This window comes from Branchiostoma belcheri, unplaced genomic scaffold, assembly GCF_001625305.1.
Source record: "Branchiostoma belcheri isolate BF01 breed outbred unplaced genomic scaffold, Haploidv18h27 scaffold20, whole genome shotgun sequence".
Lineage (NCBI taxonomy): Eukaryota > Metazoa > Chordata > Leptocardii > Amphioxiformes > Branchiostomatidae > Branchiostoma > Branchiostoma belcheri.
In genome coordinates, this window is record NW_017803491.1 from 289,871 (window position 1) to 302,496 (window position 12,626).

At 41.1% G+C, this 12,626-nt stretch overlaps 2 protein-coding genes across 2 annotated transcripts in view; both read left to right on the plus strand.

Annotated features, from left to right (window-relative positions):
* Nucleotides 1–4,757, plus strand: part of LOC109469202 (BRO1 domain-containing protein BROX-like) — a 9,137-nt gene extending 4,380 nt beyond the window's left edge. The window contains exons 5-12 of the mRNA XM_019767645.1: nucleotides 691–763; nucleotides 894–999; nucleotides 1,264–1,353; nucleotides 2,077–2,162; nucleotides 2,539–2,620; nucleotides 2,805–2,955; nucleotides 3,264–3,423; nucleotides 3,561–4,757. Coding sequence (XP_019623204.1) covers nucleotides 691–763; nucleotides 894–999; nucleotides 1,264–1,353; nucleotides 2,077–2,162; nucleotides 2,539–2,620; nucleotides 2,805–2,955; nucleotides 3,264–3,423; nucleotides 3,561–3,656 — 844 coding nt within the window. The 3' untranslated portion in view covers nucleotides 3,657–4,757. The remainder of the gene's footprint in view (nucleotides 1–690; nucleotides 764–893; nucleotides 1,000–1,263; nucleotides 1,354–2,076; nucleotides 2,163–2,538; nucleotides 2,621–2,804; nucleotides 2,956–3,263; nucleotides 3,424–3,560) is intronic.
* A 401-nt stretch (nucleotides 4,758–5,158) lies between these two features.
* Nucleotides 5,159–12,620, plus strand: LOC109469201 (actin cytoskeleton-regulatory complex protein pan1-like). The gene is made up of 9 exons (XM_019767644.1): nucleotides 5,159–6,932; nucleotides 7,804–7,879; nucleotides 8,167–8,372; nucleotides 8,732–8,838; nucleotides 9,102–9,232; nucleotides 9,438–9,536; nucleotides 10,193–10,329; nucleotides 10,664–11,644; nucleotides 11,877–12,620. Exons 1-9 carry the CDS (start codon nucleotides 6,443–6,445, stop codon nucleotides 12,134–12,136), a joined length of 2,487 nt encoding a protein of 828 aa, XP_019623203.1. The 5' UTR covers nucleotides 5,159–6,442; the 3' UTR covers nucleotides 12,137–12,620.
* The last annotated feature ends 6 nt before the right edge of the window (nucleotides 12,621–12,626 follow it).

Genomic DNA, 12,626 nt, shown 5'->3' on the forward strand with positions numbered 1-12,626 from the left:
AACATTGGACTGTGGTATACGAAACATGCAGCCAAGATAGCTGCCAGTGATGAGTAAGTATTGATACCTTGATACCTTGATTCCGTCTTCGGGATGAGAGGTAATCCTGTGGTGATCCCGATCTCGACTTCATGCTCTCCCAGTATTTGTCTAGGTTCGTCTTGAACTCATTTACTGACTCTGAGTCAATTACGGCCTGTGGTAGACTGTTCCAATCCCTAATGACCCGGACGCTAAATGACTGTCGTCAAACTCTTCCCTTGGCCAAAGGGACCTCCAGTTTGCAACTGTGCCCTCTTGTTGATCCTTCTGTTCGCTTCTTGAAGAAGGATTCGAGTTGGATTCCCTCCAGCCCTCTTGCTAGTTTGAATACCTGTATCATGTCTCCTCTGCGCCTCCTATACTGTAGGGAGGGAAGACCTAAGGTCTTCAGTCTCTCCTGGTAGGGTAGATCCCTGAGATTCAGAGGGAGTTTGGTATTACAGTGATGCTGATCTGTCTTAGTACCTAAAGTCTCTTACGTTTATTATAATTTATACAGGTTCAAAGTTTTCTGTTCACAAACTGTACATGACCTAAATGGACGCCATATTTTACACAACACACATATAGTTTTCATGACAATATTATGAACATGAAGTATCTTTTGCTGACACGATTTGACGCTTGATGTGTGACATCCTTTCACAGAGTATCTATGGATGAAGCAAAAGAAGTGCACAAATGTCTGAGGACAGCAGCAGGCATCTTTAAGAACCTGAAGGTAGGATTACATTAGGTTGTGTCTTAATTGTAGGGTGTGAATCATGGTTATTTGCATGAGAACTTTTCCAAATAGTCAACACTTGCTGAATGAGGAGATTTCCTATGTTCATATTGCTGTAATTTTGTAGGAACAAGTTATTGGGAGACTTCTGGAGACAGCAGAGAAGGGCACAGACCTGGATCCAAAAGTTGTAGAATCCTACTTCCAACAGTCAACAGCAGAAGCACAGGAAGGTGGGCAAATTGAACGCCATTAACTTGTTTGAATTCTACAAGTCTGACATGGGTTGTTTGACCCCAGATATCTGCAAGGTTATTTCTGGTGAAAATATGTTCATTTAACTAAATATTAAGATATTTGTATTTATCAAGTACTTGTCAGGTTGTGAATATCTACAGTGTGGGAAAGTTGGTAGTTTACTGTTACAATTGAATTGTTATTAAGTCAGCAGCAAAACAGTAGGTCTTGACTGTAATGTCTTGCCTGATGTTATGTAGTGGCCCTAGCACGAGCTGTGGAGATGAAGCACAGTGCTGGCCTCATCTCATCACTGGCTTATGAAACAGCTCAACTCTTCATCACTGCAGGTACATCATGCAATAGGGCTGCGTACCTAAACGCAACATCAGGTATAGGTACAGGTACCGGTACAGAGGTTTAGGTACAGGTCCGGACCTGTACCTGTACCTGAACAATTTGACAAATTAACACGTGTTCTTCACTTTTTCAATCATGACGCAGAAACAATAATAAAGTGTTGACAACTTGTCAGTATCTTCCAATCACAACCCTGGATCAGCCACACTCTCGCGATGTCTCGTGAGACTGAGGATCTCAAATCAATCGACGGTGTTTACGTCTTTTCTAGTGCTAATTTTTCGTCTTTGTGGTAGGATTTACCTATCTTTAGTCATATACATGGTGTAAACTAGCTATTTCGGTATATACTCGTTACTTCATGATCCGGTATTTTGGACCTGTACCGAAACGATTTTTACGGTATTGGACCGGTACAGTGTACCGGTCCGCAGCCCTATCATGCAACATGTTCAACACTTCAATTTCAAACTGTACATGTAGGTAATGTTACTGCAAGCCGCAAACCAGACCCATCTTTTAAATGTGTCTTAATGCAATGCAATAGTGTAGTTTTATTTGCTTTTGAACAGTTTTTGTAGATGATACTTATCTCCCTGTTCATACCAACAGTAGGCAACTACACACCTGCTCAAAATCTCAGACGCATCAGCATAGCTATTTTGGTTTTGTCATTGACAATTTTAATCAATCATCCTTGATGATACCAACAGGAGGTTCACTAGACCAACTTGATGCAGCAAGTGTTGGAAAGTGGCAGAAGTATCTACAGCTGAAGGGTGTATTTTACTTGGCTCATGTAAGTCCAACATTCTGTTTATGTACCAGCAGAAAACTCACAGGTTCAGGAATACTGATCCATTAGGTTTTTGTGAACTGTCTTGTATCTGTAAATACTAGTACATGTATCACTGCACTGAATGTATTTTCCACTGTGTGGAATGAAGTACTTAAACTATGAGATCTGCAGATAGGCTTTTCACATGTTAGCCTTAATTCATTATTTGGCTATTTAGCAAAATAGGTTCTTCTATTCTGCTTTTTAGTTTTTCAGTTTTGACTCAACCAAACCTTCAGTTTAAAAAAAAAGGTCCATTACATGTATTACAATTGTTTTGATCGAATGAAGATACAAATATTTTTTTAACTTCAAGTGCCTATTATGAACTTTTCAGGCACACTGTTATAATGGAGATGCACTGTTGGCAAAGGATAAATGTGGAGATGCAATCAGAGCCTTGCAGGAAAGTGAAAAGTGTGAGTAGACCCTTCATCATCATCACCCCCTTTTTCATATACTGGTACAATGACAAGAGAACTAGTGGAATTTGTTAGTCTGTTATAAAATTGTAGCTACCATGACATCTACCTGGTGATTATTTAAGGCAGAATGGACACGCCAATTGTAAATAGAACATAACCTCTTAATTGCCTGTTGTAGTGTTTGAAAAAGCTGACAGCTTGTGCAAGGAGTATGCATCTGCCAAAGGTCCAGGGACATCTGCCAGACCAGACCAGCATGTCTTCTTCCAAAGACTGGGGAAACAGGTGAAAATTACTCTGGACAAGTGCACAAGGGAAAACGGCTTCATGTAAGTAATGCTTCTTTGTCAAGGTCTTGCTTCAACAAGGCTTTCATGCATGCAGCAAGGCTTTTGTGCATGGGGCCTCAAGCAGTTTAGTGACAGTATGTGCCACCAAAGGTGCCACTAACGTTGTTTGGAGGAACATGTTAATGCAATATGATTGTTTGTTAAAGAAATAAGAATGTGAAACTGTTTTTTTTTTTTTAAATTAAAGTTAGAACATGTGTGTAGCAAAGAGACAGAGGTGACACGACGGTGGCATCAGTATGTTTTTTGCACACAGCTCATGTAGTGCATGATCCCTTGTCTTGTAGATACTTCCAGAAGGTTCCTCCTGAGGTCCCAGAGCTGGAGAAGAAGGCCACATATGGTCTTGCCAACCCAGAGGAGTTCCAGTTGCCTCCGCCAAACCCAATGTGGAGTGCTGACATCTACAATGCATTTGACCTGTCACAGGCACCTGCTGCACAAAAGGTGGGACCCCTACAGTATTCCTCATTTCTGCATGAATTGGCCAGTTCTCTTTCTGGAGTTTAGCAGAAACATGTTTTCCTTGTTTCTTTGGGTGGTATGTTAGAAACTAAAGACTGTCGTCCCCTACTATTTTACAGGCTGAGAAGGAACCAGAAGTCAAACCTGTGAAGGAATCAGACATCTATCAGTCTACCAAGGAGCCTGGAACCTTCAGTGGATGTGTGATCTCCTAAGGTTGCCTTCCTGTGGATTAAAATTTGTAAAAATGTGTACAATACAAGGAATTGTTTTGAGCATTTGGGTGTATTTCACATTACTAAATAAACTACATTTTGTATCTTGGAAATGTCTTGCCTCAATATGGAATGTTGTCTTAAGGGTGCCCCAATTTTAGTTAGCATTAAGCATTTTTTATCTTGAAAATTATTGAATGATTCAAATGTAAGTAATCACAAATGTTTTGTATCTGCATTGCTAAATACATACGCAGTCTGACACAAGGAAATTGCTTCCGTCAATTTTGTACTAAAATTGCAGATGTTTAATGGTAATATTAATTTGTTGGTTTGCTTAACAACCTAACAGGAAGTTTTCAGGGCTCTTCATTGTTTATTTGGAAAGGCGTTCTTACCCCTAGTTGAGAACATATGTTATTCTTAAGAAATACAAATGTAGGTAGTGAAACATTCAAAGTACATGAACAAAATGTACGTAAGACCTGTCCTGACGCAGGTCTGGAGGGGAAGAAAGCAAAAGGCTATCATGTACCTGTTGATAATTTGTAAATGTAACCTGTTACATCGTATACAGTAGTTGTTCTTTTGAATGGATTAATCTGTTTTGCAGTAGTACTGCATGCCACCCCTCTACTGAAAGATATCTACTGCGCATGCCACGATAGTATGCAACCTGTGAAGCCGAAATTAAATTTCAAGCAGCCAATTTTTCAGGGGAAAAAGAACAAGCTTGAGATGACATGTTTTACATTTTTCTACTGAAAGAAAACAATTCTCGCTTGAATCAGTAACGTTACATACATTGTATACTTTACCTAGAACTCAAAATGTATAAGTATCTATCGTAAATATATGTATATCTGCTGACATGTACATTGTATATTAATAATACAACCTAGAGGTAGAGATAGTATACCATAGTCAAGTTGCGGTGGCTTTTAGTTATGTCAAAGTTGTATAGCCAAACGTATACATGTATGTTTGTATATGCATATCCCTTGTAAAGTGGACAGGGGACAAGTCCCCAGAGGATGATAAAGCTACAACTGACAGTCCTGTTCAGTCTAGTAAATAAGTACTAATATGGATGACTTTTAATCAATTACATGTATAGAGGTGGTTCCTTGACCAATTTTATTATTTGTGTTGTTTTCCAGCTTTTTTATATAAGCCTGATTGCCTTGCATTTTGAATACAGGAGTGTCATAAACGATGGCTTCAGTATTTCACCTACATAATACACATAGACATGTTTTACTGTTTTTATAATTATATCTTGGTCTTACAGTAATCAAATTATGTAGGTATGGTTTGGCAATTGTCATAGATAGGTAAAATACCTGTAACTTTAAGTAACAATATAGCAGAACTTAACCTGCTGTTCAACATTCAGCCATGAAAGCCACTTTGAAGAACACATACGTAAAGCGTAGACGGGCCGCTCTAATTCAACGCAAAGCGTAATTGGCGCATTTTGTGTAGAGCGTATTTGCCGTTTTAATTCTACGTAATGCGTTGTAGCCACTTGGAATTTATAGTAAAACGTAATCGTGAGGTTTCCTGAATTCGGCGTAATACGTAGCCGGCTCTCAAAATTTAGTATAGAGCGTTATCAGGACCCCCCCATGCAGGCCCCCATTGATTTTCATTAATGATTTACTAGTACTTGAAATTATTTAAATTCTTCAAAGGAATTTTTGGCAATCAGATGCATCCTGCATGTGAATTTAGTGATTTGATGGACACATATGTCAATATTGAACTACTGTATAGCAAGATCAGTCAATAAATTTGCAATGCCCTGCAAAGTTGCCATTTGATTGATTTATTGGTTGGTTCCTCTTATGTTGTGATCTAGGTGTAGTTACTTGCACATCATTTGTTATGGTCATCAAAATTAGAATCAATATGTAAGTCTAACTAAGAAGAAATTGGGTAGCCTGGATGCTAGACCCATAACTTTGGTCCTAGTGTGCTATGGGTCTGCCATCCAGGCTAGAAATTGGGAGGCTGATACAAAGGCAGGAAAATATTTTTGATCCCCCCATCCAGACTGTCCAAATGGAATAACCCAACACCATTCCTGTCCTCAATGCCCCAGTGAATTGACCTATATATTCAACAAATCTGCCCCATGTTTAGTCTAAATGTAGGTTTAACCTCAAATGGGTTAAATTAACACCCATTTTCAGTCACAGATAACTGGTTTGATCTCCCCTCTGCTCTTTGTCTTCACCAGGCAGTCCTATTAAATCCGACTCATTGAGAAAATGACTAAATATGTCCCAATCAAATACCAAATTCTGGTATTTCACTATTGCTACATAAACAAAATATCCCTTCCTCAATTTAGAATCCACTACTCATGAGATGCTTTGCCCTGCTTCATTATGGAAAACAATTTAGAACAGTCGAATCCTAATTATGATATCCAGTTACTCAGTAGATCAATCCGTACCCAATTACTAATCCTTCTGTCTCCAACTGTTGACCTTGCCAGCTGCCCTTGATTCTAAATCTTTATGATACTGACTGCAACCAGAAAAGGGCATCTTTGACGATCTTGGCCAAGCCTGACTTTATCCTTGACAAAACAATAACCTTCTGTTGAAATCTGATCTGTCTGTTTTTCCAGCCATGCTTCCTGCTGTTAGGACACATCTGGGAATGGCCAAGGAAACCCCTAAACCATGGTCTGTGGCAGACTTGATGAGAAACACATTCCTGGGAAGTTTTACAGGGTTCAGAAGGTTAGGTAGGAGTCAGGCAGGAATCAGTGCAACATGGCCTCCCTGGTTCGTGGTGCTGTGGTCCTGACTCTGCTGTTGAGTGGTGTGACTGCTCAAATTATTGAAGAGGATGCTATTGCACTGCCAGAGGATCCATACTTTGGCAGCATTGATGATCCATATGTTGATCCAGTAGAGGAATATCCCCCTGGTGAGGAATACCCTCCCTACGATGACTACAGTGACCTGGTGGTGACTGTACCTCCACTCCAGCCCACCCCTCCACCCAGACGTCCAGCCCCTCGGCCTGATCCTCAACCACCTGCACAGGTCCCTGCACCTGACCCTGGCTACAACTATGGTTCCGAAGACTATTACGACGGATACAGCTATGAGCGGCAGATTGAAGAGGACCAAAGAAGAGAAAGGATGTACCAAATAGAGTTCCAGCTGAGAGAGGCCTTGGCAGAACTAAGACTCCTGAAATCTCAACACTCAACAACTAGGCTAGTGGTGCAAAATATCAACACCAAACTTTTTTCTGGTATGTATATCATCTTTAAATGGATATATAACTGATCATACAGAACATCTAGTTCCAGATTTAGCTAAATGTTAGTTCAAGGCCTGCTTGGTCAACATTAAAACTGTCTGGAAGTTGTGCATACTGTATTTCCTTCATCATGCATACATGTCATGACCATCACATTAACACCATGACCTCTGTGCATGCCAAGAGTAAGACTACCTTGGGCTGAGTCAGACAAGGTCAGTGACCCATATGGGTCTGAAAGGTTTTGTTTTGAATTTTGTCCTTCCTTCTGTTATACTGTATCTGAAAATATTCTAATTTGCTGACAGAATACATGTACATGGATTTGTCGTCTTTGAGTTTGAGGCTGTATGATGTAGTTGTCCAAGTCCCAATGCATTTGATGCCAAGTCCATTGATGCCAAGTTTGCAGTTTCTCACAAATCTTGGCAAATTGGTATATGTGCAGTAATGGCTCAGATCCCATATACATGCATGCCAACTTCAATTTATGGGGGCCAACAACGAGGACGTTGTGCCAAAAGTCAGGCACATGTCAGAGTGTGGCTTTTGCACTGTAGTGACAACAGTTTTAATAGCATGGTTTTACTGTTGGGTGAGACCTAGGGACCATCTTGGTAAGTCTGCATCTACATGTACATGTAAAGGGAAGAAGCAGCTGGATGCTACCCACTACTCACCAGTATAAAGAACAAAAGTACATGTATGTTGTGTGGTGAATCCTGCCTGAAGTTATGATCATTTGTTGCATGGTCCTGATATTAGACAATTACTTTATCTTAGATAACGTTAAAGAAGAAAAAAATGTAACAAATGTAACAAACACATGTGCATGTTGAATATCTTTTTCTTTTCATTCAAGATATGCTTCCCAGCATGAATGAAAAAATCAATGACTTTGGGAGGAGGGCAGACAAGGGTGTAACAGATATTGCAAGGTAAGTTTTCTTTCAAAACGTATTTTCCCTTCTTCCTTGTCAATAGCATTCAAGGGTGATTGATTGGTACTAGTCATTTAAATTGGATGATGTAGCTGTACAAACATAGCCTTGGTGCCATCTTCTGTAGTTACTGACAGCTTCCTGTTGTTGCTATACACTAGTACAAACACCCTGGCATAACTTAGTTCATACTCTTTGTGATGTTAACTTAATGCAAGACCACTCTACATTTGGAGATGTTTGAGATGACCTCCATTTTACATGTACCCTCGGTCCTTTCAAAGATACAACCAGCGGCTGACAGAGATTGAGCAAGGCATGGAGGAGAACAAACTACTTGGAGCCACTGTCACATCTATGGAGCAGAAGACCAACAGGCTGGACAACATGATCAACGAACATGACAACAAGCTGCTGAGGATGGAGAACACCTACAAGGGCACCATCGCCCGCCTGGAGACACGCATGTCACAGGTGGAGAGTAACACAGGTAAGGATGCTTGTCACTAACGTCTGGTGCTGTCACTGCAGCTGAAGAGCTTTCTTGTATAAATGCCACATTATGGGTAACACAAGAATGAGCTCCTGAAGGTCATGTTTATCAGCTACCAGAATGCCTATAAATCAGATTCTAGTTACAATGGCTATATGAAACAGGTGGCTCACCTTTAACATGTTCCAAAGTTCATGGTGGCACAGGGACCACACATTGGCACAGACTTCCTAAAATAAACAGACCATGTACACATGTAGCAACTGCAGGGGTGTATCAATGTCTACTCCCTCCTAGGTTATGTGTGAAGTCCTGGTCTACATGTTAATCAGTTCCATGTGTCCCCCTCTACCCAGCTGACCAAGTGTATAACCTGGAGGAGTCTGTACTGGGGCTGGAGAAGGAGGTGAAGAAACTGGCTGCTCGGCCTGAGAGGGAGGACCAGGCAGCCAGGATAGCTCAGGTAACATCCTCACTATGGCCTGTCAAATGATGAGCAGTGGACAGTAATTTTTTTGGATGATATCAAAACTAAGACCTGCTCTGTCATCAGAAAACTGGCTTTAGCAAGTGTTGCAGGTTGGGATGTTAATATTTAATTCAGAAAGATAAAAATACCTGTAGTAGACTGTGCCATCAAAGTTTGTGTAGTGTGTTCTGGTATCCTCTGCATGAAGACCTTACACATGTTGTAATTTGACATTATTTGTTTCTTTGGTTTTACAGCTGAAAAGAGAGCTGTTTGACACAAACAACAAGGCCACCTACTTGGAGAGGCAGATCAGCAGCAATGACAGGGACATTGCACAAACTGATCAGAAAGTGAAAGAAGTTCTGAGGATGATGCAATACCAAGAGTAAGAGTATTTAGAGTTCAGTTATAACTAAGATAACTGATCACCACCACAAAACTCATAGTTAAGTCAATATAATATAGCAGATTTAAGAAGCGTCACATCATAAATGTGTTTTTTTAACAAACAATTTATGCAGAATTACATATTATCATATACATTGTAACTGTATGGTTTGTACCTGTGTTGATCCTGGTGTGTGCATTAGTTCTCAGCAGCAGTCTCGTGGTGCTCCCCTGTCCATACAAGATGACTACATCAACAAGGTGTCCCAACTGGAGCAGCAGTTCACCCAGGACAGAAGCAGGTCTGTTATGGTTTATCTTGTCCTCCTCACATAATGACTAGTAATTGTTGTATCATGGTGATTTTCTACCTCCATGGTTGTATAGATGTGATGTACAGGCTTTGTTGGGGAAATGGTATGACTTCTCCAAACCACATCATTGTACACTTTAAGTATCATACTCCATCTTAGGCCACTTCAATTTAAATTGTTGGTTCTCAGATTTTTTCAGAAAAAAAAGGAAGCGACAGGGCAAAAAAAAATAAAAACAGACCAAGGCATCCTATGATAGCCCCAAATGGCATGATAGGAGCCATGAAGTCAACATACCAGGCTACTAGTAGTTTGTAATTCAAACATTAAATTTCAAACCTTTACTCAAACCACTGCATTAATAGATGGAAAAACTGTAACAACTCTGAAGAGAAGGGACCTCCTTTAACCGTTGGGACCAAAATATGAGCATTTTGGAGTTGATTCAGAGGCTGAAATGTTTGTTTGTTTTTTCAAATCAGAAAAAAAAGAAGCGGGCAAATCTGTGAACCAACAAATTACTAGTAAATTGGTGTGGCCTTAGGTGGCAATTCTAGCTGGAACAATCATAGCACTAGCTTTTACCAAGTGTAATCAACACTAATGTAATGCTTGTTTCAAATCATTGATCTGATTTTCTTCAGGGTTACATCCTTGGATGAAAGATGTAACATCCTGGAGCGGCAGCTGGGTGCCTACACACAAGCCTTTAATCAGATTAAAACCAAGGGCTGCTGTGACGACCTGGATGTAACATCACTGCCTTCTGGGATCCCAACAGGTTAACATGTTTTTACTCCCTTACATATAAACTGATAAATATCTACCCTGGTATTTCAATGAAGCAAACCAAGCAAGTAGGAACACACTGAAGTATTTGTGTATTACCAGTACATCATGACATGATAGTTAAGCGGAACAACTTTGCTCCCTGAGTTAGAATGAAAGCCAGAAGTACTCTGTCCAGTTACTGTCTATCATCACCACCTGCTGCACCACAGGTTGGTCAATGTTTGCAGCACCTGGTAGGATAATAACAGTACTATAGAACAATTAAACTTTTTCATACTTTTAAGTATGGTTATTACAATAACCTTTGTATTATATTGCATTAGTGATAAGCTCTGGAAGGTTCCCTGAGACTGGTGGTATATCATCAGGCCTGGACATCCCAAGTTTCCCGGCTCCTCGGGCCAACTCGAATGAGGCTGTCCCCGCTCCTGCCCCGAGACCTGTTCCACCTGTCACCTTCAACCAGCCCGCCCCTGCTCCACCACGTTCCCAACTGCCCCTGCCAACACAAATCCCATCATCCTTCGATAATCAAAGAGGAGGGGCATCAGAAGTGGTCCAACCAACGGCCCCGCCTCCACCTCCCAGAGGGCGCCGACCAACAGGTGGGAGGGACCGAGACAATGAGGTACCAAGTCCCCCACGGAGGAATGGCAACAGAAGGGAGAGACCTAGGGAGAGACCCAGGCAGCCAGATCCACCACCAAGAAAGCCAGTTCCACCACCAAGGAAGCCAGTTCCACCACCAAGGCAGCCAGTTCCACCACCAAGGCAGCCAGTTCCACCTCCACAGCCACCACCAGGGCCACCGCCAAGCCGGGAAGTGGATTCAGAGTATGAAGGATACCCAATTGTACCAGAAGTGAGCAGGGCCGAGCTCGGAGAAATCAAACCAATAGACTGCTCAGAGATATACGACTATGGACTTGAGGCCAGTGGCGTGTACTACATCTACCCCTCTACCCTAACCCAGCCAGAGAATGTGCCTGTATACTGTGACATGACTACCAATGGTGGTGGGTGGACTGTGTTCCAGAGAAGGCTGGATGGAAGGGAGAACTTCAACAGGAATTTCTCAGAATACATGAAAGGTTTTGGAAATCCAGTAGCAGAGTACTGGCTGGGAAACAACATCCTGCACCACATCTCCCATCAGGACGATTACGCACTCATGGTGGAGTTGGAAGACTGGGAGGGCAATGTTGTGCGCGCCAACTATGACCAGTTCACTGTTGGTGATGAAAGTCTCAAGTACAGACTTAACCTGGGAAGATACAGTGGCACTGCTGGTGACTCTCTCAGGGGTAAGAGAAACATAAAAGATCATACATATGTGCTACAAAATAATCTGGTATTACATGTACATGTAATTCCTTTTTGATTTACCATTGAATAGATATTTTATATCAATAGAATAAACCAGCTAACTAGATTCAGGACCTACCCTATAGGTTACCAGTATGTTGTTATTGCAAGAAGGCAAAAACAAGCCAATTTGCTCAATGATATTTAAAACAGCTCTTCAATCTGTTGCAGGCAACATGCTCAGTGGCAACAACAGAATGCCCTTCTCCACATATGATGCTGACAATGACAAGTCCAGAGCCAACTGTGCTAGCACTCACAAGGGAGGCTGGTGGTACAACCAGTGTGGGGACTCCAACCTGAACGGTGTGTACTACTCAGGCGGGGTGTACGGGGGAGAGGCTGACGGCATCTACTGGTACTCCTGGAAACAGGACACCTTCTACTCCCTCAAGAGGGTAGAGATGAAGATCAGACCAACTTACTTCTAAAATGCACTAGTCATGGGTTCAGCTAGCTTTCAACTAATTCATAGAGCAGAAATGATACACTAGTAGCCAGTGCCATTCTAATGAGAGATTGAGCTACTGTTTTAGAGACTATTTCAGAAACACTTGGACTATTTTAGAGACAAAGCAAAAATTAAAGGAAGGTGGTTACAGTAACATAAGTTCTTTATTTTCCCTCATAGTATCGTATACGTTGAGTATGGCAAGAAATACTAAGCATATATGTATGTCACACTCTGTTCTGCAACATAAATCCTTTCTCACTGAAGGGAATGTAATACCTGATAGATCTTTAGTTTAGGTATCTAATAGTCTTCTACCAAAGATCTACCACAGATATATATCTACATGACATCAGAAATTATGGAGGATACTTTCACAATTGTAACTGAAAAGGCTATGTTGTTAACATGAAGGTACTTTGTAATCATACGTATTGGATTTTCCGACAGATTAGTTACTATTGACATAC

Bases quoted from the DNA above. Each gene is read 5' to 3' on its own strand.
- LOC109469201 (XM_019767644.1), top strand. From the start codon at position 6,443: ATGGCCTCCCTGGTTCGTGGTGCTGTGGTCCTGACTCTGCTGTTGAGT. The intron at 9,537-10,192 runs GTCTGTTATGGT...GATTTTCTTCAG, and splicing joins TTCACCCAGGACAGAAGCAG to GGTTACATCCTTGGATGAAA. The intron at 10,330-10,663 runs GTTAACATGTTT...ATATTGCATTAG, and splicing joins GCCTTCTGGGATCCCAACAG to TGATAAGCTCTGGAAGGTTC.